The sequence below is a fragment of the Salvelinus alpinus genome, chromosome 21 (genome assembly GCF_045679555.1).
Source record: "Salvelinus alpinus chromosome 21, SLU_Salpinus.1, whole genome shotgun sequence".
In the NCBI taxonomy this organism is placed as follows: Eukaryota; Metazoa; Chordata; class Actinopteri; order Salmoniformes; family Salmonidae; genus Salvelinus; species Salvelinus alpinus.
Genome location: NC_092106.1, coordinates 6,357,709 through 6,382,643, shown reverse-complemented (window position 1 = coordinate 6,382,643; position 24,935 = coordinate 6,357,709). Strand labels below are relative to the sequence as shown.

The 24,935-nt window shown below is 47.6% G+C and overlaps 1 protein-coding gene across 1 annotated transcript; it reads left to right on the top strand.

Annotated features, from left to right (window-relative positions):
- The first annotated feature begins 15,068 nt into the window (after positions 1-15,068).
- On the top strand, positions 15,069-24,665 carry LOC139547688 (bone morphogenetic protein 2-like). Its single transcript, XM_071356683.1, has 3 exons — positions 15,069-15,720; positions 22,157-22,509; positions 23,229-24,665. The coding sequence occupies exons 2-3, from the start codon at positions 22,164-22,166 to the stop codon at positions 24,308-24,310; spliced, it is 1,428 nt and encodes a 475-aa protein (XP_071212784.1). The 5' UTR covers positions 15,069-15,720; positions 22,157-22,163; the 3' UTR covers positions 24,311-24,665.
- The last annotated feature ends 270 nt before the right edge of the window (positions 24,666-24,935 follow it).

Genomic DNA, 24,935 nt, shown 5'->3' with positions numbered 1-24,935 from the left:
ATTTACATTTAAGTCATTTAGCAGACGCTCTTATCCAGAGCGACTTACAAATTGGTGCATTCACCTTATGATATCCAGTGGAACAACCACTTTACAATAGTGCATCTAACTCTTTTAAGGGGGGGGGGTTAGAAGGATTACTTTATCCTATCCTAGGTATTCCTTAAAGAGGTGGGGTTTCAGGTGTCTCCGGAAGGTGGTGATTGACTCCGCTGACCTGGCGTCGTGAGGGAGTTTGTTCCACCATTGGGGTGCCAGAGCAGCGAACAGTTTTGACTGGGCTGAGCGGGAACTGTACTTCCTCAGAGGTAGGGAGGCGAGCAGGCCAGAGGTGGATGAACGCAGTGCCCTTGTTTGGGTGTAGGGCCTGATCAGAGCCTGAAGGTACGGAGGTGCCGTTCCCCTCACAGCTCCGTAGGCAAGCACCATGGTCTTGTAGCGGATGCGAGCTTCAACTGGAAGCCAGTGGAGAGAGCGGAGGAGCGGGGTGACGTGAGAGAACTTGGGAAAGTTGAACACCAGACGGGCTGCGGCGTTCTGGATGAGTTGTAGGGGTTTAATGGCACAGGCAGGGAGCCCAGCCAACAGCGAGTTGCAGTAATCCAGACGGGAGATGACAAGTGCCTGGATTAGGACCTGCGCCACTTCCTGCGTGAGGCAGGGTCGTACTCTGCGAATGTTGTAGAGCATGAACCTACAGGAACGGGTCACCGCCTTGATGTTAGTTGAGAACGACAGGGTGTTGTCCAGGATCACGCCAAGGTTCTTAGCACTCTGGGAGGAGGACACAATGGAGTTGTCAACCGTGATGGCGAGATCATGGAACGGGCAGTCCTTCCCCGGGAGGAAGAGCAGCTCCGTCTTGCCGAGGTTCAGCTTGAGGTGGTGATCCGTCATCCACACTGATATGTCTGCCAGACATGCAGAGATGCGATTCACCACCTGGTTATCAGAGGGGGGAAAGGAGAAGATTAATTGTGTGTCGTCTGCATAGCAATGATAGGAGAGACCATGTGAGGATATGACAGAGCCAAGTGACTTGGTGTATAGCGAGAATAGGAGAGGGCCTAGAACAGAGCCCTGGGGGACACCAGTGGTGAGAGCACGTGGTGCGGAGACAGATTCTCGCCACGCCACCTGGTAGGAGCGACCTGTCAGGTAGGACGCAATCCAAGCGTGGGCCGCGCCGGAGATGCCCAGCTCGGAGAGGGTGGAGAGGAGGATCTGATGGTTCACAGTATCAAAGGCAGCCGATAGGTCTAGAAGGATGAGAGCAGAGGAGAGAGAGTTAGCTTTAGCAGTGCGGAGCGCCTCCGTGACACAGAGAAGAGCAGTCTCAGTTGAATGACTAGTCTTGAAACCTGACTGATTTGGATCAAGAAGGTCATTCTGAGAGAGATAGCAGGAGAGCTGGCCAAGGACGGCACGTTCAAGAGTTTTGGAGAGAAAAGAAAGAAGGGATACTGGTCTGTAGTTGTTGACATCGGAGGGATCGAGTGTAGTTTTTTTCAGAAGGGGTGCAACTCTCGCTCTCTTGAAGACGGAAGGGACGTAGCCAGCGGTCAAGGATGAGTTGATGAGCGAGGTGAGGTAAGGGAGAAGGTCTCCGGAAATGGTCTGGAGAAGAGAGGAGGGGATAGGGTCAAGCGGGCAGGTTGTTGGGCGGCCGGCCGTCACAAGACGCGAGATTTCATCTGGAGAGAGAGGGGAGAAAGAGGTCAAAGCACAGGGTAGGGCAGTGTGAGCAGAACCAGCGGTGTCGTTTGACTTAGCAAACGAGGATCGGATGTCGTCGACCTTCTTTTCAAAATGGTTGACGAAGTCATCAGCAGAGAGGGAGGAGGGGGAGGAGGATTCAGGAGGGAGGAGAAGGTGGCAAAGAGCTTCCTAGGGTTAGAGGCAGATGCTTGGGATTTAGAGTGGTAGAAATTGGCTTTAGCAGCAGAGACAGAAGAGGAGAATGTAGAGAGGAGGGAGTGAAAGGATGCCAGGTCCGCAGGGAGGCGAGTTTTCCTCCATTTCCGCTCGGCTGCCCGGAGCCCTGTTCTGTGAGCTCGCAATGAGTCGTCGAGCCACGGAGCAGGAGGGGAGGACCGAGCCGGCCTGGAGGATAGGGGACATAGAGAGTCAAAGGATGCAGAAAGGGAGGAGAGGAGGGTTGAGGAGGCAGAATCAGGAGATAGGTTGGAGAAGGTTTGAGCAGAGGGAAGAGATGATAGGATGGAAGAGGAGAGAGTAGCGGGGGAGAGAGAGCGAAGGTTGGGACGGCGCGATACCATCCGAGTAGGGGCAGTGTGGGAAGTGTTGGATGAGAGCGAGAGGGAAAAGGATACAAGGTAGTGGTCGGAGACTTGGAGGGGAGTTGCAATGAGATTAGTGGAAGAACAGCATCTAGTAAAGATGAGGTCAAGCGTATTGCCTGCCTTGTGAGTAGGGGGGGAAGGTGAGAGGGTGAGGTCAAAAGAGGAGAGGAGTGGAAAGAAGGAGGCAGAGAGGAATGAGTCAAAGGTAGACGTGGGGAGGTTAAAGTCACCCAGAACTGTGAGAGGTGAGCCATCCTCAGGAAAGGAACTTATCAGGGCGTCAAGCTCATTGATGAACTCTCCAAGGGAACCTGGAGGGCGATAAATGATAAGGATGTTAAGCTTGAAAGGGCTGGTAACTGTGACAGCATGGAATTCAAAGGAGGCGATAGACAGATGGGTCAGGGGAGAAAGAGAGAATGTCCACTTGGGAGAGATGAGGATCCCAGTGCCACCACCCCGCTGACCAGAAGCTCTCGGGGTGTGCAAGAACACGTGGGCAGACGAGGAGAGAGCAGTAGGAGTAGCAGTGTTATCAGTGGTAATCCATGTTTCCGTCAGTGCCAAGAAGTCGAGGGACTGGAGGGAAGCATAGGCTGAGATGAACTCTGCCTTGTTGGCCGCAGATCGGCAGTTCCAGAGGCTGCCTGAGACCTGGAACTCCACGTGGGTCGTGCGCGCTGGGACCACCAGGTTAGAGTAGCAGCGGCCACGCGGTGTGAAGCGTTTGTATGGTCTGTGCAGAGAGGAGAGAACAGGGATAGACAGACACATAGTTGACAGGCTACAGAAGAGGCTACGCTAATGCAAAGGAGATTGGAATGACAAGTGGACTACACGTCTCGAATGTTCAGAAAGTTAAGCTTACGTTGCAAAAAATCTTATTGACTAAAATGATATAGTACTGCTGGCTGGTGAAATAGGCTAGCTAGCAGTGGCTGCGTTGTTGACTTTGTTTGAAAGTGTAGCTGGCTAGGTAACCTCTAACTGGCTAGGTAACCTCGACAATTACTCTAGACTACACAATTATCTTGGATACAAAGATGGCTATGTAGCCAGCTAAGATCAAACAAATCAAACTGTTGTACTGTAATGAAATGAAATGTAATACTACCTGTAATACTACCTGTGGAGCAAAGCGGAATGCAACTACTCGCTCCAAACCAAACCGGAAGTGCGTATCGTAGAGGGAGAGGCAATAGAAGTGTTGTTTCTTGTATTATTGTCTTTTGTGTCTTTAGAGGACTGCTTCACCTTAATGTCCCCTTTCCCTTTTCTTCTGTCCTTATTTTGTCCCACTTTGTCCCTTCTTTGTCCCTTCTTCTCTTCTGCCAACTAGACACTCCTTGTTAGCTAGCTAGCTTCTTTCAGGAATGTCCCTAGCAACTGCCTAGCAACAGGTAAACAACTTAGCTAGCTAAGAAAACTGTATAATTTTATGAAAAATTGTTACTTTTTCAAAAGCCTTTCTTCTTTGTTTGCTGCTTGTTTGGTCTCCTATTCAGTTTGCAGTTTTCTTTAGATTTTTTTTCGATGTACTTTACTCTACAAAAACATTTAAATTTCAATATTTGTAGGAGCTCATCTTTTCAGCTGCTGCTGCTACCACCACGTAGCACTTACCACGGTAGCCATGAAGTGCTTTGAAAGGCTGGTCATGGCTGACATCAACAGCATCATCGCGGATACCCTAGACCCACTCCAATTCGCATACCGCCCCAACAGATCCACAGATGACGCAATCTCAATCACACTCCACACTGACCTTTCCCACCTGGACAAAAAGAACACCTATGTGAGAATGCTGTTCATTGACTACAGCTCCACGTTCAACACCATAGTGCCCACATGGCTCATCACTAAGCTAAGGACCCTGGGACCAAACACCTCCCTCTGCAACTGGATCCTAGACTTCTTGACAGGCCGCCCCCAGGTGGTAAGGGTAGGCAACAACATGTCTGCCACACTGATCCTCAATGTTGGGGCCACTCAGGGATGCGTGCTTAGTCCCCTCCTATACTCACTGTTCACCCACGACTGCGTGTTCAAACATGACTCCAACACCATCATTAAGTTTGCTGATGACACAACAGTGGTAGGCCTGATTACCGACAACGATGAGACAGCCTATAGGGAGGAGGTCAGAGACCTGGCAGTCTGGTGCCAGGACAGCAACCTCTCTCTCAATGTGAACAAGTAGTGCGTATGGCTCAGTACATCACTCGGACCAAGCATCCAGGACCTACTGTATATACTAGGCAGTGTCAGAGGAAAGGCCAAAAAATTGTCAAAGACTCCAGTCACCCAAGTCATAGACTGTTCTCTCTGCTACTGCAAGGCAAGCGGTACCGGAGCACCAAGTCTAGGACAAAAAGTCTTTCTTCTTTCCTCCCCAATTTCATGGTATCCAATTGGTAGTTACAGTCTTGTCCCATCGCTGCAACTCCCGTACGGACTCGGGAGAGGCAAAGGTTGAGAGTCGTGCGTCCTCCGATACACAACCCCACCTACATGTACAAAGTACCTCGACTAACCTATACCCCCGCACATTGACTCGGTACCGGTACCCCCTGTATATAGCCTCGTTATTTTATTGTGTTACTTTTTATAATTTTTAACTTTAGTTTATTTGGTAAATATTTTCTTAACTTTTTCTTGAACTGCATTGTTGGTTAAGGGCTTGTAAGTAAGCATTTTACGGTCAGGTCTACTGTTGTATTCGGCGCATGTGACAAATAAAGTTTGATTTGATTTGACTGGTCCCAAACCTCTACTACTACTCCCCTTCCTCGTAACCTGCCCAGCTCTCCCTCCCTCCCTCCTCAGCACTAGTGTGTGGTGTCGAACTTCAGTGTCCCTTTCCTGCCACAGTGAAGCTGGACCTCAGCCTGGCCCTGTCCTACCCAGGTCCTCCTCTCCTCCCATTCTGGAGTGCTGATTGGACAGACAGGCAGACAGACATGACCCTGTGACCGCTAGATGAAGCCCTGTGTGGAGGGAAGCCATGGGTCTGGTGGCGTGATGCCACAGGCAACACCTGGCCACATCTGGGAGAGCTAAACTCCTCCTGTGACCCCCGCACATCTGGAGCTAGGGCTCTGACGGAGTGAAATAACACATACACACACATTCTGAAACACATATTCTGAGACGCACACACATACTGTATACAGACACACACACAGACAGGCATGTACACTCATACTCACAAACACTGACACTCTGTATCCAGTGTGTAATTCCGCCTCATGAGTTGTGAGCTTGGCTGTTGTATTTTATGGATCAAATGAGGCGTGTGTTTTATCCCACAGTCTGGGGGAGAAATACGATCACCTGCTCTGTCTTTCTGAGTGGCACTTTTACTACCCACTGGACCCCACTGATACTGCAGGAGCATACATCCCCTGGTCCTCTCTGACCCAGCAGCTTCTCTACAGGCAGCAGAGGCATGTCACTGTCAGTAGAGACATCCTGACATTCTTGACTCTCAAATTTGCAGAATTGGGGTGAAAAGTATATTCTCATCCCCGTTGCTTTTTTTGTTTCATCTGTCAGGATGAACTACAACAAGGACTGCATGCTGTGTCCAGTGATGGCAGAGGCGGCTCAGGGACTGTTCTTAACCAATGCCAAGATGTGGTGGCTTTCTGTGCGCTTTTCAGCATCCGTGGCATCCCCCAGTTATCACTACAAGTTCGACAATGGAGGAAGAGTATCTAAGGAGGAGAGACGTTTGGAGGAACTGACCGTCAGAAAAGCAGGTCTGGTGCACTGATGAAGAGCTCCAGGAATGTTTGTCAGACTGTCTTTGTTTTTTCCTGATTGTGCCATTGATGCCCCTTCCGCTGACGGTACACTGCATTTCCAATCCAAACTACCTCAACTCCCGGACTTTCCATCATCCGAACCCAACTAGAGACATTCAATCTCCATCTTCATCATCTCAATTTAAATGTGTTGTTTGTTTGCTTTTATGCGCTTTGAGATTATTTTATGTAATGAAAAGCGCTTTTTGAAAAGTTAAATAAATAATTTTTAATAGAGGAATCTGAGACCATGGCCTGTATCCACGAAACCTCTCAGAGTAGAAGTGCTGATCTAAGATGAATACCATTATAGGGACAGGTGGAGACCTGATCCTAGATCAGTACTCCTACTCTGGGAAGTTTTGGGGTCGTTCCATTTGATTTCAATCACGTTTTAATTACATTTTTGTTCCCATAACATGTATAACATAACATATCATTTTTGCATATGTTGTAGCTTAGTCCCTATTTACATCATCTGAGGTGTTTGTGTTGTGCCCACCATCGGTTGAATAAAATTGAAATTTCTACCTTCAAATGGTGCATTCAAAAGATGGTTGGAGGTCCACCCCTCAGAGAATGTTGACTTGAATGGGAATATCAGTTTTAAATTACACTGCCAATTTTCCATATTTCTATTGAAATCATAGAAATATAGATAATAGAATAGATATCATTTAAGTTGACATTCAACGTTGGGTGGGCCGACAGCCATCTTTGTGGTAATAATTGGAAGTAAAATTGTACATTAAATTACAATTTCAATGGTGTACAAGCTAATTTTCAGTGATCTGAAGGTATAGGTCCATTCTGTGAATTTTATTTCTATAATTGAAATGACATCCACCCTGTATTAAAGAGCATGCTCTTTTAATGCGTTTGAGCCAATCAGTTGTGTTGTGACAAGGTAAGGGGGGTATACAGAAGATAGCCCTATTTGGTAAAAGACGAAGTCCATATTATGGCAAGAACAGATCAAATAAGCAAAGAGAAACAACAGTCCATCATTACTTTAAGAAATGAAGAACTTTGAAAGTTTCTTCAAGTGCAGTCGCAAAAACCATCAAGCACTATGATGAAACTGGCGCTCATGAGGACCGCCACAGGAAAGGAAGACCCAGAGTTACCTCTGCTGCAGAGGATAAGTTCATTGGAGTTACTAGCCTCAGATATTGCAGCCCGAATAAATGCTTCAGAGAGTTCAAGTAACAGACACATTTCAACATCAACTGTTCATTGACTGCGTGAACCAGGCCTTCATGGTCGAATTGCTGCAAAGAAACCTCTATTAAAGGACACCAATAAGAAGAAGAGATTTGCTTGGGCCAAGAAACATGAGCAATGGACATTAGACCGGTGGAAATTTGTCCTTTGGTCTGATGAGTCCAAATTTGAGATTTTTGGTTCCAACCACTGTCTTTAGGTAACGCGGAGTAGGTGAACGGATGATCTCTGCATGTGTGATTCCCACGGTGAAGCATGGAGGAGGAGGTGTGGGGGTGCTTTGCTGGTGAATTTATAATTCAAGGCACACTTAACCAGCATGGCTACCACAGCATTCTGCAGGGATACGCCATCCCATCTGGTTTGTACTTATTGGGACTAATTTGTTTTTCAACAGGACAATGACCCAAAACACACCTCCAGGCTGTGTAAGGGCTATTTGACCAAGAAGGAGAGTGATGGTGCTGCATCAGATGACCTGGCCTCCACAATCACCCGGCCTCAACCAAATTGAGATGTTTGGGATGAGTTGGACCGCAGAGTGAAGGAAAAGCAGCCAACAAGTACTCAGCATATGTGGGAACTCCTTCAAGACTGTTGGAATATCATTCCTCATGAAGCTGGTTGAGAGAATGCCAAGAGTGTGCAAAGCTGTCATCAAGGGAAAAGGTGGCACTTTGAAGAATCTAAAATTATATTTTCATTTGTTGAACACTTTTTAGGTTACTACATGATTCCATATGTATTAATTCATAGTTTTGATGTCTTCACTATTGTTTCAAAATGTAGAAAATAGTAAAAATAAAGAAAAACCCTTGAATGAGTGGGTGTGTCCACTGTATAGCGTGTACTGTATAGCTGTATAGCGTGTCCCTTGTCCCGCTGCAAGGCCACCTGATTCAGTCCCAACCACCACTCCTACTCAAAGAACTCTTCAACCTGTGCTTCTCTCTCTCGCTCTCTCTCTCTCACACACACACGCACACTGTTTTCTCTCATCCCAATCCCCCCCCACTTCTGTGCTACATTCTTCTCCCTGCTCCCAACCCTGTTCTACTGTAAACTGTTTACACACAATGCGAGTGGTTGTCGTGACAACGGACCAGGCTCGGGGCGAGTCGCAGGTGTTCCTGTTTGGGTTTGAGGGAGGCCTCAAGTTTCTTTTTTTAAAGAACATTCCGCTAGTTTGGGTTCTGGGTACTTATTTATTTATTTCAGATGGCCCGTCACCCAGACAGGTTTATATCAACACAGAGGACCAGCTTCCTGTTATTACAGACCCCCCTTCCTCCAGCCCCTCCACACACACACACACACTACTCAAATATATACTATAAGGACATGTACACACAACTCCATAAATTGAGGCATGGGCATCACATTGTAAACATAGGCTGTGCTAACGCACTCTGGGACACACGCACACACAAACACGCATTCTCAGGTGCTTACACACACACACACACACAGAAACATGCATTATGTTACACACAGCTACCACAGACAGACATAGACATACCAGTTAACACAAACATGCAGAGATGCAAACATCCCTCTTCTCATCCCTGGTTGTCTGTTAAGGACAGTTATGTTTACGGTTGATGTACTTGTCGTTCCCACTACAGATAAACAGATGGGGAGATTGCATTGATGGCTGGACTGACTGACTGACTGCTGAATGTTGACTGTGGGAAACAAACATCATGGGCACCATGGAAATGGAGGGTGACGAAGCTTACATAGTCCTGAGCCCGTCTCCACAAAGCATCTCAGAGTAGGAATGCTGATCTAGCATCAGTTTTAACTTTTAGATCATAATTAATCTGATTTTATGGACAGATCCTAGATCAGCACTCCTATTCTAAGACGCTTTGTGAATACGGAGCCTGGTCTGCCAAAGACCACACTGTGTATCTGGAGATGCGTCAGAAAAATTTACGAAAGCACACCCAAATGTACAAAATTTAAAAGTAGCACAATCTAATCTTGTGTAATTGAAATGTATATTATCTTTTTGTCTCACAATTGTTGTGTCGTTATTATTATCATAGATATATAATATATCCCATTTACCCTTAAAGATGAGAATGGAACAGAGGACCAAGGGAAAAAACGTCTACAGATGAGTTGAGTCAAACTGACTCTGAAAACACTCTTCGACACACCACTGCTGATAACGCTACTTACTGTGGGCTCAGCTTGCCAAGGAAGGTAGACTTAGTCTGGCCTCAATGGTGGTATTGGCACCTGCGTTAAAAAGTATACAGCCAATGCATCAATGGTTCATCACCCACTCTCCTCTGGCACTGCTTCACACATGCAGTTTGTTGATCTTGGAGTCTGAAAATACCTCAAACATAAATAGCTGACCTTAGTTCAGAGCTGTACGTATTACAGTAGACACAGGAAGGGGAAGTACCACAGCCCTGTCACCCCAGACACAGGGCATAGTTTGGGGTCGTCGTCAAGGCAACACAGAACTGTGTATAACCTTGAATGAAGAAGCTATCTGTTATTTCAATGTTCTGTGAGATCGCCAGTAAAAACAGGTATTTTGCTGACGATTGTTGATGAGAGTGGACAGGTTTTGGGGAAGTCGATCAAGCCAATGCTTTACTCCTCTCAGAGATCATGTGTGTGTGTGTGTGTGTGTGTGTGTGTGTGTGTGTGTGTGTGTGTGTGTGTGTGTGTGTGTGTGTGTGTGTGTGTGTGTGTGTGTGTGTGTGTGTGTGTGTGTGTGTGTGTGTGTGTGTGTGTTGCATAGACAGTTTGACCAGATGGATGATAAAAAAAAGTATTGGCCTGCTCTAGACAGCTTGGATGCTGCTAGTGGGGAAGTCCCCTGTGGTGGAATTAGTGCAGTCTGACTGCCACGCTTCTGAGAGGTCATGGGGATCACAGAGGTCGTGTCTACACTTGACACTTACATGTGACTTCTGTTATCAGAATACGAAGATCGCATTGAAAAGTCGGGTCTAGATGCACAAAAGTCGTTTTCTGTTCAGATCTGGCTTACCACTTCTGGAGGTATTCAAGGATGCATTGCATGTGGATTTCTCCTCAGTCTGGACACAATCAGGCTACCGAAAGCGCATACAGTGGGCGACGACATCAGCGCTCCCCCACAAGTCTCCAGAAAACGTGTGTTTTGGGACAGAGGCACCTTTTCATTATAATGTTGGAAGAAATACGTGTCAGGGACGTGTTTGCTGGCCTCGTAAATGCTAGCCAGCTAGCTAATATTTAGAAATATGATTTATTTATTTTGGCTAGAGATATGCTAAACCGTTTGCAATATCTTTAGTGTTGCTTGCTAGCTAGCTGGCAAGCTACAGAAGTTAACTGGCTAGTGAGCTACAGTAGTTAGCTACTGCCTTCAATTGTGTTATTATCATATTCTGCCTATTCCACCGTTTGTAGAATATATACTGCAATTTGAATATAGCCCGTGAAAGGGGAATCCGGCCACACTGTGGACACGGTAGACACATTTAAATGTAGATGTATGACACATTTAAATGTAGACGTATGACACATTTAAATGTAGATGTATGACACATTTAAATGTAGATGTATGACACATTTAAATGTAAATGTACGACGCATTCGGAATTCCGTGATCAGAACTCTATGATCAGAATACTAAAGCTGCGTGAACTGTCACGTCTAGAGAGAGAGAGAGAGAGTTGTATACGTGCCCTGTTTATCTCTCACATCCACTCCTCTAACCTCCGTACACATTTATAAAATCCTTGTCTTGATAACAAGGACGAACACTCCCCCCACACGCGTACACACACACACCCACACAATCTTCAACACACACCCTGGTCCACGTTTGCCTGCTCAATGACCTTGTCTTCAGCATTTGCATGATAATTGGAATGTGTTTCTGGGGGAGGGAGGGGCAGGATGTCGGACAGTCAGTGTGTGTGTGTGTGTGTGTGTGTGTGTGTGTGTGTGTGTGTGTGTGTGTGTGTGTGTGTGTGTGTGTGTGTGTGTGTGTGTGTGTGTGTGTGTGTGTGTGTGTGTGTGTGTGTGTGTGTGTGTGTGTGTGTGTGACTCTGTGTGCATGCGCATGCACGTGTGTGTGCACGTGTTTCTGTGCATTGATGTGTGTGTGTGTGTGTTAGGGAGAAAGTAAAAGTGAGTTTCATCATATAACCTGAAAGGAAAGTGTTGGTACAGCAGGTCTTGTCATGCATTTGCAGAAAGGTTTCAGTCAATAGGACACAGTGAGGAAACCTGTTGGCTCTCATAGTCTCCCGATGAGGTGGTGGTGGAGGGGGAGTCTGAATGAACGAGGGGGAGGGAGGCCAGAGGGGTGTTGCCATGAGTGACCCCCTCCTGCCACCATCTCCTTCTCCCTTACTCTGTCTTGAAAACAGTGAGCTCAGGAGAATGGAATCTTATCTCAGCAAAAAATGCACTTTGGAATTCATCACCAGTGAATGCAATACATCAGCTCCTTGTGTGCGTGTGTGAGTGCATTTGTCTGACCATGCGAGCATGTGTTTGTCTAACCATGTGCGTGTGAGAATGTTTGCATATGGTGTGTGGTTTGTGTGCACGAGAGTCTGTGCTTGGTGTGTGTTTTGTGGTCCATGAGTTACCCCAATTATTTCATGTGAACTGTTGGTGAAAGTCTTCCTTTGTGTTCCTCCTCATCCCTCACACTGCAGTCCACTCTCTGACATCAAGATCAAATTGTCCTTCCCAGCACGCAACACTCACAAATCATCCACTCCACTTTTTTTTCGCAGTGTCATTCCTTCAGAGGCCAAACCCAGTATCATTTGTTCTCAACATTTTAATAGCAACTGCGTGCACTTCCAATTATCTTTCCTTCAAATTATTAAAGATTAATACTTTAATTTGATCTTCAATGTATTTTTGAATACCGTATTAAGGTAAATATCCCCAGATACAGATGTAGGATCTTAATTTGGGACAGTTTGCTACAGCAGGAAAATGATCTTGCAGCAACAGGAAATGTGAATTATTATGTGTATTATAATTCGTGGACATTTTTTGTAGTGTGTTGACATTTTTTGTTTGGGCAAATCAAGTCTGACATTTTAAAGTGAAAATTACAAACTTTAGAAGCCTTTTAAACCTCGAATACGCTACACGTTTGCATTTCCTGCCATGCAGGAAAATTCTCAGCAACAAAAGAGTGATCAAATTAAGATCCTACACCTGTACATAAAAGTTGCCTATTTTCAATGGAATTTTTTCAGGCAATATCGCTACAGAAATACCAGTACACAATAGGCTTTAGAGCACACCATCAGCCACCTTATAAACTTACAGAGTGACGTCAAAAGAACGTGTGTCATGCATCATGTGTGTGCAGTTCTGAGTTTAATGAGGAGGTTACCTGAACAAACAGATGTTTAGTTGGAAACAGATAAGGAGTTTGGAACTTTGTCACAGATATAAAGTGGCTCGTAAATTCTCCCATTATCGCCTGAGAAGCATTTATACTCAAGCTGAACGGCTCTACTTCAGCTGTTTGTGTTATTGCTGAGGCCAAGGATCACTTAAGACCCAAGATACGCCATCGTCAACACAGCTTTACTGCTCTTCTCTTCTCCCCACCTCACTTCCTGCTTTTACGCCTAGGCTATGCTATTTTCAGTCCCACCGGACTCTACAATCCATTACATCTTTAATTAAGCAATTCATTGAGCAGTAACATGGTGTCTCTGGATGGTTGTCAGCCGTGTTGAAGTTCAATTCTTCAAACCACAACAGAATTAAGCCTCTGTGTGTAAGGTCCATTTCTTTGACTACTTTTCCTATTTCAGACACACACAAAGGGGCAACAATGTTCATACCGTACAATATTTGGTACATAAAGTGTGTGTGCTGAACGCCAAAGTACTCCATGATGATGATATAGGTAACAGTTTGAAGTGAAGGGTACATGGGGATCAAAGGGCCCTAGTCTCTGTCCCCTCTTCTCCAAATGTGACTCCAGTCAGTGTCGTGGACAGGAAAAGGATCAAGGGATGGTGGGGGGGAAGACTCCGGTCGGCTTGTTAAGAGAGCGGTGAGGTATTACTTTAAAAGCTCCTCCACCCCCGTCGGAATGTGGAGGGGGACGTGGGACAGCGGACGTCTGTTCCAGAGGACGGGAAACCTGGAGGCAGAAGTGGAGTTACCACTGCTCGTGTGATAAAGGGTCCTTACACTAGCCTGCTCTAACTGAAGGGTCCATATGTAGAAGATGGGAGTCTATGAAACTCACTCCTCAGCCTGAAGTATTTTCGGTGGCACAATTGGGTAAGACACTTCAGGAGGGTGGTCACGTGTGTTTGCAAGGCAGAGCCTCGGTTCGAGCCTCGGTAAGAGCTGAATCAGGAGGGAGCGGTACTCGTACTCTCTTTACACATACAGTAGGCTACTCACTGAAAGGTACATACAGTAGACTACTCACAGAAAGGTACATACAGTAGGCTACTCACTGAAAGGTACATACAGTAGACTACTCACAGAAAGGTACATACAGTAGGCTACTCACAGAAAGGTACATACAGTAGACTACTCACTGAAAGGTACATACAGTAGACTACTCACAGAAAGGTACATACAGTAGGCTACTCACAGAAAGGTACATACAGTAGACTACTCACTGAAAGGTACATACAGTAGGCTACTCACTGAAAGGTACATACAGTAGGCTACTCACTGAAAGGTACATACAGTAGGCTACTCACTGAAAGGTACATACAGTAGGCTACTCACTGAGAGACTGTACGGGTTCATGTTATGGTCACAGCACATGTTGCTTCCTAGTGGCCTCTTATTGGATAATAATGTCCTCACCAATCCAGATGTACAATGAAAAATACTGTACGTCATGATCAAAGCAAATACTGCTGTGAAGTACAAATAATTACAGTGTAATTGTTCAGATGAAACAGATAACATTAGATAACTGTCCTGTAAATTGTCTGAGCCCACAGATGGGAAGGCGTGTGTGTTGTCCCTCTGGCCCAGGGTAATTCATCAGACTGGGTGAATTGATGGGAGTTGGGTTGAGTATGTGTTTGGGGGGGGGGGGGGGTGCAAGTGAATCTCCAGATGAAATCTAATATGTGAGACGATGCATCGTAAAGAGACGTTTCCTCATAGCCCTGCCCGATGAATACCAATTTGGTGGCCGACGCTGGAAGGACGATTGCACCTTACTTGAACAATGCAGTGGAGAATTACAATGTACCTTTTTTTGGCTCGATCCATCCAATCACATCCCCCAAATTGTAGTGACTTTATCCTCCTCTATGAGTCATCCATTCATACCTTGGTCTGGTAAGAGAATATGTTTGGTCTTATTCAGTAACATACTCATGAATTGATCATGGAGATTGTATTGTCTGTGATCATGTCAGCATGTTAGCTGATAATGAAAACGGTGTCAATGAAAATCAGTGGGTGAGTTTGTAAAAGTAATGATGGAAAATAATTAGCCAGTCCACCCTGACCTTATCTCTAACTGTGTGTGTGTGTGTGTGTGTGTGTGTGTGTGTGTGTGTGTGTGTGTGTGTGTGTGTGTGTGTGTGTGTGTGTGTGTGTGTGTGTGTGTGTGTGTGTGTGTGTGTGTGTGTGTGTGTGTGTGTGTGTGTGTGTGTTTGATGTTAGTGGGGGTGGTCTGACTTAGTGACATCACAATCAGGGAGGATCCAAATGACCAGGAAAGTCAATTAGAGTTAAACTGAGTTTACCAGCTGGACTCTCTGTATAGCATAAGAGACAGAGAGAGAGAGAGAGAGAGAGAGGAAAAGGGAAAAAGGGGAGGAGAGACAAAGAGAATGAGAGACAGAGAAAGAGAGGAAAGGAAAAAGACACATTTCGGAAGCTGGGGACAAGAGGGAATTTTTTGCCGGTTACAGAAAACTCTCCAGACTAATTTGTCTTGTGCAGGTCCATACAGTAGATATATTGCGTGTATATTTGTCTCTCTGTGTCTGAGCAGAGGTGGAAGTGTAGGTGACAGAGAGAGGGAGTTGCCTGTTTGAAGAGGTCAGGCAGGCAGGGGAAAGCCGGTGGATATGTTTTAAGAGGCCGCTTATCTGAAACTGACAACAGGATGAGAGGGTGAGTGAGGGGGGGAGAGCCCAGCAGTACAGGGGGAGAACCATGGAGAGTACAGCGTCCTCATTCACAGCCCACTCACAGAGGAGACACAGACACAGGCTAACCTGAGAGAGAGAAGCAGAGATAGAGGATAAGAAAGAGGGGGAATAAAAGAGAGCGGAAGAGAGGTAAAGAGTCTACTTCGTCCATTCTGTCCAACCGAGCGGGAGCGAGAGACGAGGGTTTGTAACACTGGAGCTCAAGGATAAACCATGGACTCTGCACACCTCCTACCACGCCTGGACGTGAGTACTGCACACTCACACACACACACACAAACCCCCATAAACACACACTCTCTCACACACACGCAAACACACACATATACTGTCCATGTACACCAAGCCAACTCTGACTGGCCACGGGAACTTCACTGCTCAAACCATTAGCCACTCTAGGGAGAACAAACACATGCTCACACGCCCGCAGAGGCGGCATACTGTGTTGCTCTAAATCAAACGCCTGGAAGCGAAGGTCCAAGAACAATGTGACTGTTATGTTTTCAGAAGACATAACGTGACTTCTCTGTAGGAGCGTAAAGGCATGAATTATTTTCCTCGGTGTTAACGGTGAACCTAGCTTTTCAGTGCTGTTTCTGTCTTTTCCACCTCGGTCTGTGTCGACCGGACGTGTGAAGTCTTTGAACTCTCTGATGTCACGTGTCGGACATGTCACTGTTTCCACCAAATGCTTCTGCAATGTTCTGCCCTCAGCGAGCCCCCTGTTCACCAAAACATAGCCTCCTGTTGCCGGTCACTTAACTCCCTGACTCTCAGATCATCTGAACGTAGCTCTGAATGAAACATGTGGATCCCGGCGAGGGAAAAAGCGTGAAAACAGAGGCGTACAGTTACAGAGGCGTACAGTTGTGAATGTTCTAGTTGAAATAGATGAAGATGTACAAGAGCTGAAAGCCTTCTGGTGACTTACAGTTCAGGTTGAAATAGATGGAGATAAAGTTGACTTGTTGATGCTTTGCACTGCATGTCCTAGTTAGACTCTTGTGAGAATGTACCTGGGAATGAAAGCCCTGGCAGTGGTGATTACTATACTGTACATTGTGTGTCTGGCTAATGTCTTTCCAAAGGTCCAGGTAGCTAATGTCTCAAATCCAATCAAATGTTATTTGTCACATGCTTCGCGAACAACAGGTGTAGGCTAAAGGCGAAATGCTTACTTACGGGAACCTTTTCTAACAAGGCAGAGTTGAAGATACATTTATATAAAAACATTACAGAATAGAAATAGTGACAAGAGGAATAAAACACAGGGAATAACGAAGAACAATAACGAGTCAAAATAACACGCTATATTCATGTAGTACCAGAACTGAGTCGATGTGCAGGGCTACAAGGTAATTGAGGTTAATATGTACATACAGTATGGTACAGTAGGGGTAAAGTGACTAGGCAACAGGATAGATAATAGACAGTAACAGCAGTGTATGTGGTGAGTGTGAAAATGTGTGTGTGTGTGTGTGTGAGTGTCAGTATGCATGTGTGCGCGTCTCATGTGTGTGTGGGCGTATGTAGTGTGTATGTGTGTGTTGGGGTGTCAGTGTAAGTATGTGTGAGTGTGTGGGTCCAGTGTGTCAACAGTCAGTGCACGAGAGTTAGTGCAAAAAAGGTCAATACAGATAGTCCGGGTAGCCATTTGATTAGCTATTTAGCAGTCTTCTTTAGCCGTCTCATGGCTCGGGGGGAGAAGTTGTTCAGGGTCCTGTTGGTTCCAGACTGGTACCACATGCCGTGTGGTAGCAGAGAGAACAGCCTATGACTTGGGTGGCTGGAGTCTTTGACAATTTTGGGGGGCCTTCCTCTGATACCACCTGGTAAAGAGGTGCTGGATGGCAGAGAGCTCGGCCCAAGTGATGTACTGGGCCGTACTCACCACCCTTTGTAGGGCCTTGTGGTCGGGTGCCTCGCAGTTGCAGTTTCTGGCGATGTTGTGAGAGTGTTGGTTGATTCCCCAGTAGCCGGAAAGTGTCTGGTCTACTCCACCTCTCCTTAGGGAGCCTCATCGTCTGCTGTCATCTTCACCCTGGCAGGAGACAGTCACTGCATTCTCCTCCGTGTGCGTGTGCGTGTGCGTGTGCGTGTGTGTGTGTGTGTGTGTGTGTGTGTGTGTGTGTGTGTGTGTGTGTGTGTGTGTGTGTGTGTGTGTGTGTGTGCGTGCGTGCGTGCGTGCGTGCGTGCGTGCGTGCGTGCGTGCGTGCGCGCGTGCAAGATGCATGCGCAGCACTATGCATTAAAAAACATTCAAATCGATTGGCTTTTGTCCATCATACGCATTCACATACAGTACACACACAACACACATATCTGTTCCTCTTGGCATGTACGTGTTCGCACTCTGCCTGCGTGGTGCGTACGTGTGGAGCCGTGCATTGGGGGCAGTAAATACCGTAAAGGTTTGTTGAGGAAGGCGAGAGGCGGGCTGAAAGTCTGGGCTGCCCGCGTCATTAGCCTCTTAACCGCCCCAGCTGGGATACAACCACCCAGCAGGCAACCAGGAATATTATTCTAATGATTTCATCTGTCACGCTTCGAGAGAGACAAAATGTCCTCCTAGCTTCAGCCTCGTACATGAAATCATAAAGCAGCGAATGCTGTAGTCACCAGAGAGCTCCGTCGTGTGATAGCGATGTATAGAGAGGTGTGAGGAACATTCCAGATGCATTAGGTGTAGGTGTGTAGGTTTCAGCTGATTATGAGAATGGTCCACACAGGTGCTGGTTGAGCAAGTTAGAGAAGAAGAAAAAAAACGACGTTCTTGGGATGTGTGTTACGCATGTGTGTGAGTGTGAGTGAGTTGAAGATTGCCGCGACGTCTAGTAATTATGACACGGGGCAGAGAGTCTATCTGTGTGTGTGTGTGTGATTGTGTGTGTGTGTGTGTGTGTGTGCGTGCGTGCGTGCGTGCGTGCGTGCGTGTGTGTGTGTGTGTGTGTGTGTGTGTGTGTGTGTGTGTGTGTGTGTGTGTGTGTGTGTGTGTGTGTGTGTGTGTGTGTGTGTGTGCGTGTGTGCGTGTGTATGTGCATGTGTGTTAGAGAGCAAGAGAGAGGGAGGGAGAGGGAGAGGGAGAGAAGGAATCTGGGGGAAAAGAAACACGGGAAGAACAACAGGAAGGGAAAGTGGAGGGACCAGGCGTAACACGAAGACAGCGGCCGCGGATAAATCAGCCGCCTGCGGTGACACTGGGCCCTCTCACCCGGCAACACTCGGCGGCACTCTTCCGCAAAAACACCATTCATTTAGAGGGCTTAGGAAAAAGACGGACACAAGGGAGAGAGGGCAGAGAGAAATGAAGATAGGGAGAGAAAGAAAAATAGAGGTTGGGAAAGAGAGAGACATGCAGATAAAGAAGAATGGAGAGACAGGGAACACAGGGGGGGGGGCGGGGAACACAGAGGGGGGGTGGCAGTGGAAAGACATATGGACAAGGACAAGTGGTGATAGAGATACTGAGTCAAAGAGAGAGAAGGGGAGCGTATATACAGAGTATATATATGTATATATCTGTATATAACTGTATATATCTATATATCTCTGTATATCTCTGTCTATCTTCCCTTCTCTCTCTTTAACTCTGTCTCTCTATCACCCCTTGTCCTTGTCCATATGTCTTTCCTCTCCCCCCCAGAGGAGATATACAGAGAGTAGAGGGGAAAGAAATGGAGAGGAACTAAGAGAGAATGAGGGGGACAGACTAACAGAAAGGGAGGGATTGATGCAGCGACAAATGAAGGAGATAAAGAGGGACTAAGAAAACGAGAGACTAAAAGAGAGAGCGTAAAGAGACGTAGAGAGAGGGAAAGAGGTACACTTATGTTGGTCTGTTTTGATCTGTGGGTTCAGAGGGCCAGCGAGCAGACCGCCCTGCCTGATTACACACACAAATCTCTCGTCTTCGTGCGCACGAGGTCACTCTAACGTCTGCTCCGGGTCAGACACCATCTAATATGTCTGAGAGCACCCCCTCTCCCCACCTCACCCTTCACCTCCCCCGGAAGACTTGATTAGTCCCATTTCAGCGGAGAGAGAGAGGGGGGGATGGAGTGAAAGCTAACGCAGGGATGTCACCATCCAGGATGAATGGGGAGGGGGGCGGCTTGATGGAGAGGATAGCAGATAATGAGGCCAAATGGAGTTTAGTGGCTTTTCTCCCAGTTTAGATTAGCTGGAGAAACACAGGGAGATGGGTGGACGTACTCTAGATGGATGTATGGCAGGGTGTCCTCTGACTCCCCCCCAACCACCACCCTCACCCACTCCCCCTTCTGCAAGTAACCTTTGAACCTTCATTAGGGGGGGGGGTCCTCAATCTAGTTTACGAGCCTTGGGACGCCACGGGAAAGGCTGTACAGTTGTGGCTCTCTAATCTCTAATCGTACTCTAATTGTCCTGTAGCGTTGCCTCAAGTGGAGAGGCATTACTTTGGGTGGGGCTGCCTGAGTTAATGGCTAGTGAGCAGAGTCCCACGCTCACACCTTATTTTCCCAGGGTATTACTGTGTCTGTTCTTGCTCTCGCTCACACACACACGCACACACACACACAAACACACAAACCCACACACATACTTCTTGTAAACCCTCCTCTGACACTATAGCATGATTAGCTGTCATTAGGGCGTCGTTATGTGTTCGTTGTGCCATAAACGCCTCAGTTATCTAGCTGTGTCGGACTTAATCGATTCCCAGCTCAGTCCCGAGATGAGATAGGGATAGGCAGGGAGAGATACGTAAGTGCAGAATAAGAAAACGCTTCGCTCTAGTCTGCAGGGAAAACTGGGACGTTGAGCTCTACGTCGTTTACATTCATTGAGATGTGTCTTTCCTTCTTAGAGTAATGACGACATCTCTCACTTCTTTAGTTGAAGGATGACGGTAAAGCAGACCGGTTGAGAGGAGAGACGTCGTGGCCCAGCCCAGGTCTCAGTCTCTACATCAACCTCCAAACTTTGAATGCTTTGAACCAAATCTAGGGTCAGCTTAACCTCCCCCAATCCTAACGGCAACCTGACTTGCTAGTTAAGTGTCCAGGGCCAACGTCATCCTACTTTGAACAATAGACAGGTCAGACACCGTACTGTGACCTCTAACTCCTGACTCCAGAGGGCACAAGGCCATTAAGGCCTGTAGTGTATAATTAGTCACTCAATCATTAACAGCTGTACTACAGAGACATGGGGTGGTAACCTTTGGCTGGGGCGTTAATGTTATGACCTCCAGCACTGGGACCTTTTCCCGCGCAGCAGACAGGCCAGTTGGCAACTATGGTCTCATTATTTGGTTGAAGCTACTGTATAGGTAAGCTGTGGAAAGTAAATTAGAGCAAACGAGATATAAAGTACAGTAGCTCCACTAGTTATTATTCTCCATTAAAGTCAACTAGCTTTAGTTAATTGATGGTTTTTAGCAGGACTACTATTATGGTTCTCCTAAATCACGCATGTGCACACACACACACACACACACACACACACACACACACACACACACACACACACACACACACACACACACACACACACACACACACACACACACACACACACACACACACACACACACACACTGAATATATTCTCTGCTTAATCACTCTTATCCCCCTGTGCTTGAGTTTCCTAGGAGATGGGGCCTTGGCAACACATAGCAATAAATTAAACAATGAGGAAAACAAAGTGGTGCTGTTTTTACAGCCATGTGTATCCAGCAAACATCTTCACATGGACTTCAGCAGTACATTTCTTGATATCGCGCCAGACTTACTGCATAATAGCCTGACAAGCAGTGTGTGAATTACGTGAGGGGTCATTTGGTGGGGGTCTCTAATTGAACCATTCTCCTATTTGTTTAAACAGCACGTTTGTACTGCTACAGTGGTAAATATGAAAATAAAAGATTATGCCAAATGAAACGAACACCCCCACCTCTCTGTCACGGTTTTAAGGCCAGTGAAAGTCGATTCGGGTTCTTTCAATCGCATTCATCGCTCTCCTCCGCCTGTCTGCTTCTCTCTCTCTCTCTCTCTCTCTCTCTCTCTCTCTCTCTCTCTCTCTCTCTCTCTCTCTCTCTCTCTCTCTCTCTCTCTCTCTCTCTCTCTCTCTCTCTCTCTCTCTCTCTCTCTCTCTCTCTCTCTCTCTCTCTCTCTCTCTCTCTCTCTCTGTCTCTCTGCCTCGCTCTGTCTTGAGGGTTCTAGCGAACCTGCAACATGATCAACTTTGGTCCCAGCACGCTAGTGACCTTACATAATACTTTCACAGTTGATGAGCTCCACACAGACAGAGCTGTATTTGCGTCCCGTATTTCAGCCTCTTCCCAGGTGTCCCGACTTTTCTTTTGACAAAGACAAAGGTACATTTGTCACCAAGATGCATCAATTCATTCACAAGAGTGTAGTACTAATGACAAATCCCGGATGTCATAAAACGTTCTCTCGAAGGATTTAAGCTATGAGTAGTGGTATTTCAACCCCCCACACTCCAATTTACTGAAAGATATTAAACATATGGTATATGAATTTCAATGAACACGTGGGACTTTAAAGAGCACCACTGGAAGCGTCAAAAAGTGAAAGACTTAAGTGTTCCGTTTCCTCTTCTCCCTGAAATAAACCTTAACTTCACTCCTCTCCTCACCCTCTCCTCCCCCACTCCTCCCCCACTCTCCCTCATGTAGATCCACCATGTTCCCTGCTAACCTCTTGGTCCTGATGGTCCTGCTGCTACCTCAAGCCTCGTCTGGTCGCCAGGGCGGAGCCACCGAGCCCGATGGTAGTGTGTCGTCGTTGTCACCGTCATCACCAATCCCCCTGGACCCTAGCCTGGCCCAGACCATCCAGAACCTGCTGCTGAGCCGCCTGGGCCTGCAGTCCCACCCCAACCCCCGGCCAGGTGCCCCCGTCCCACAGTACATAGTGGACCTCTATCGCTTCCACTCCCAGCAGTACCACCTAGTCCAGGATCCACACTTCAACTACCCCAGCCAGCATGTCCAGGAGGCCAACACCGTACGCAGCTTCCACCACACAGGTAACGTTACACATGTGGTCTGGGCCCATATCCCCAAAGCGTCTGAGATCAGTTTAGCCTTTAAGATCATAATGAATAAGATCATATGGACAGATCCTGGATCAGCACTCCTAATCTGAGGCTCTTTGTGGATAGTTTGCAACGCTGTTCTACCGTGTCCTGCCACTGATTGGTATCAGTTCCACAATACGTTTTTAATGGACACTGTTCTGCACATTCCATTTGTAGTTTCAGTCCGGGTTGGATGGCATTGATGATGACAGCGCTGTGATTCCCAGTCTCTTTCTGTTATGACTCCACCTTGGCAGTTAGTAGGCTCCAAAGTCAGACCATCTATTTTCCATTTGATAACATGGATGTTTCCATAACAGTCACAAGCTAACCAGCAACAAGTGGAGGTCCTATTCTGATGGTAGAGCGTGCAATGAAAAGCTTATCTAGCTGTTTATGGCACTGAATGTGTCTGACATTTAAAGTTAAGGGTTGACAGGTCAATTTACCTTGTATTTGACATTGTGAGATTACAATGTTTGATATAGGAAATCCTACAAGAGAGACCTCCATGGAACTGCAGAGAACATCAGTTTTGTTTTACAAATTGAACCTTCATCTCTGAACTATATTAACCTCTCTCTCTCTCTCTCTCTCTCTCTCTCTCTCTCTCTCTCTCTCTCTCTCTCTCTCTCTCTCTCTCTCTCTCCCTCCTTCCTCTCTCTCAGAGTCTACCAGTCCCTCACTCCTCCTTGAAAAGAGGCAGACCACCGCGAGCAACAACAGGGTCCCCATCTCCTTCAACGTGTCCTCCATCCCCCAGGATGAGCGTGTGGTGTCTGCAGAGCTACGTTTCTTCCGGGGTGATGGGGCCAGCCCAGGCCCCGGGGCCCACAGGGTCAGCCTGTTCCTCTCTGGAAGCCCTGGGGACTCTGAGTCTGAGCCCACTCTGCTGGAGTCACGGGTCCTTACATGGGCCCCCAACACCAAGCCAGCCACCTGGGAGGCATTCAGCCTCAGCACCGAACTCTTCCTGGGGGCCCACGCTCAGACTGGGAGCATGGCCTTCCTCCTGGAGGTGACCCCTCTGGGTAACACCACCCTCCTCACCCTCCCTGACCATGATGCTCTACCACCCTCCACTGGGGAGGAAGGACGAAGAGTGGGACACCTGAGGGTGCGCAGATCTCTGGGACAGGACGAACACAGCTGGGCACGAGAGAGACCCCTGCTGGTTACTTACAGCCATGACGGGCGTGGGGAGGCACTAGCCGCCCATGGCCGGAGAACCTCTGGCACTGCCCAGAGGATGAGGGGGAGGAAGGGGGCCAGAGAAAGGGGCAGGAGTAGCAGCAGCAACCGGGGAAGGGACAGAGACAAGAACAGGGAGAGGGACAGGGACCGGAGCGCCAGCCCAGGCTGGGGCGGTAGCTGGGACGAGGGTGGAAGAGTGAAGCGTAATGGTGGCCGCGCAGCAAAGCTGAAGCGTCTGTCCCGCGCCCGCTGCCGCCGCCACCCGCTCTACGTGGACTTCAAAGACGTGGGCTGGAACAAGTGGATCGTGGCGCCTAGCGGCTACGACGCCTTCTTCTGCCTGGGGGAGTGCCGCTTCCCGCTCGCCGACCACATGAACTCATCCAGCCACGCCATGGTGCAGACGCTGGTGAACTCGGTGAACGGAGCCGTGCCGCGGGCCTGCTGCGTGCCCACCGCCCTCAGCCCCATTGCCATGCTCTACCTGGACCCGCAGGACCGCGTGGTGCTCAAAAACTACCAGGACATGGTGGTGGAGGGCTGTGGATGCCGGTAACGGGAAACAAAAGAGAGGGAGGGAGGAGAGAGATGGAAGGAGAGATTGGTGGCGTAAAGACAGAGGGCAAGGACAGAACCCAGCCCAGCAGGACCACGTGAGACAAGAGTACCTGGATCTTGTGGCGGAGGGATGAAAATACTAGTACTAGCGGGGGACCGGAGAGATGGATGAGGCAGGAAGCGAAGAGACAGGAATGGAGAACCCGATCCAGCAGGAACAAGTGCTTTCTAAGAAGTGCATGGTGTCGGAGGGCCACAGCTGTCAGTAGTGGAAATAAAGAGAGGAGTAGAAAGAGCGGAGAAGAGAGAGAGCGGGGGAGAGAGAGAGAGAGAGAGAGAGAGAGAGAGAGAGAGAGAGAGAGAGAGAGAGAGAGAGAGAGAGAGAGAGAGAGAGAGAGAGAGAGAGAGAGAGAGAGAGAGAGAGAGAGAGAGAGAGAGAGAGAGAGAGAGAGAGAGAGAGAGAGAGAGAGAGAGAGAAAACAGACAGAGGAGCCCCCTTAGAACACACAGTGCAGTGCTTCAGAAGTACCACACAGTGAGAGTGTGAAGAGGAGACAGAGGGAAAGACGGAGAGGGAGAGAAACACGAAGCAGTCTTCCACATCCCGGTAGGGGAAGAGGATG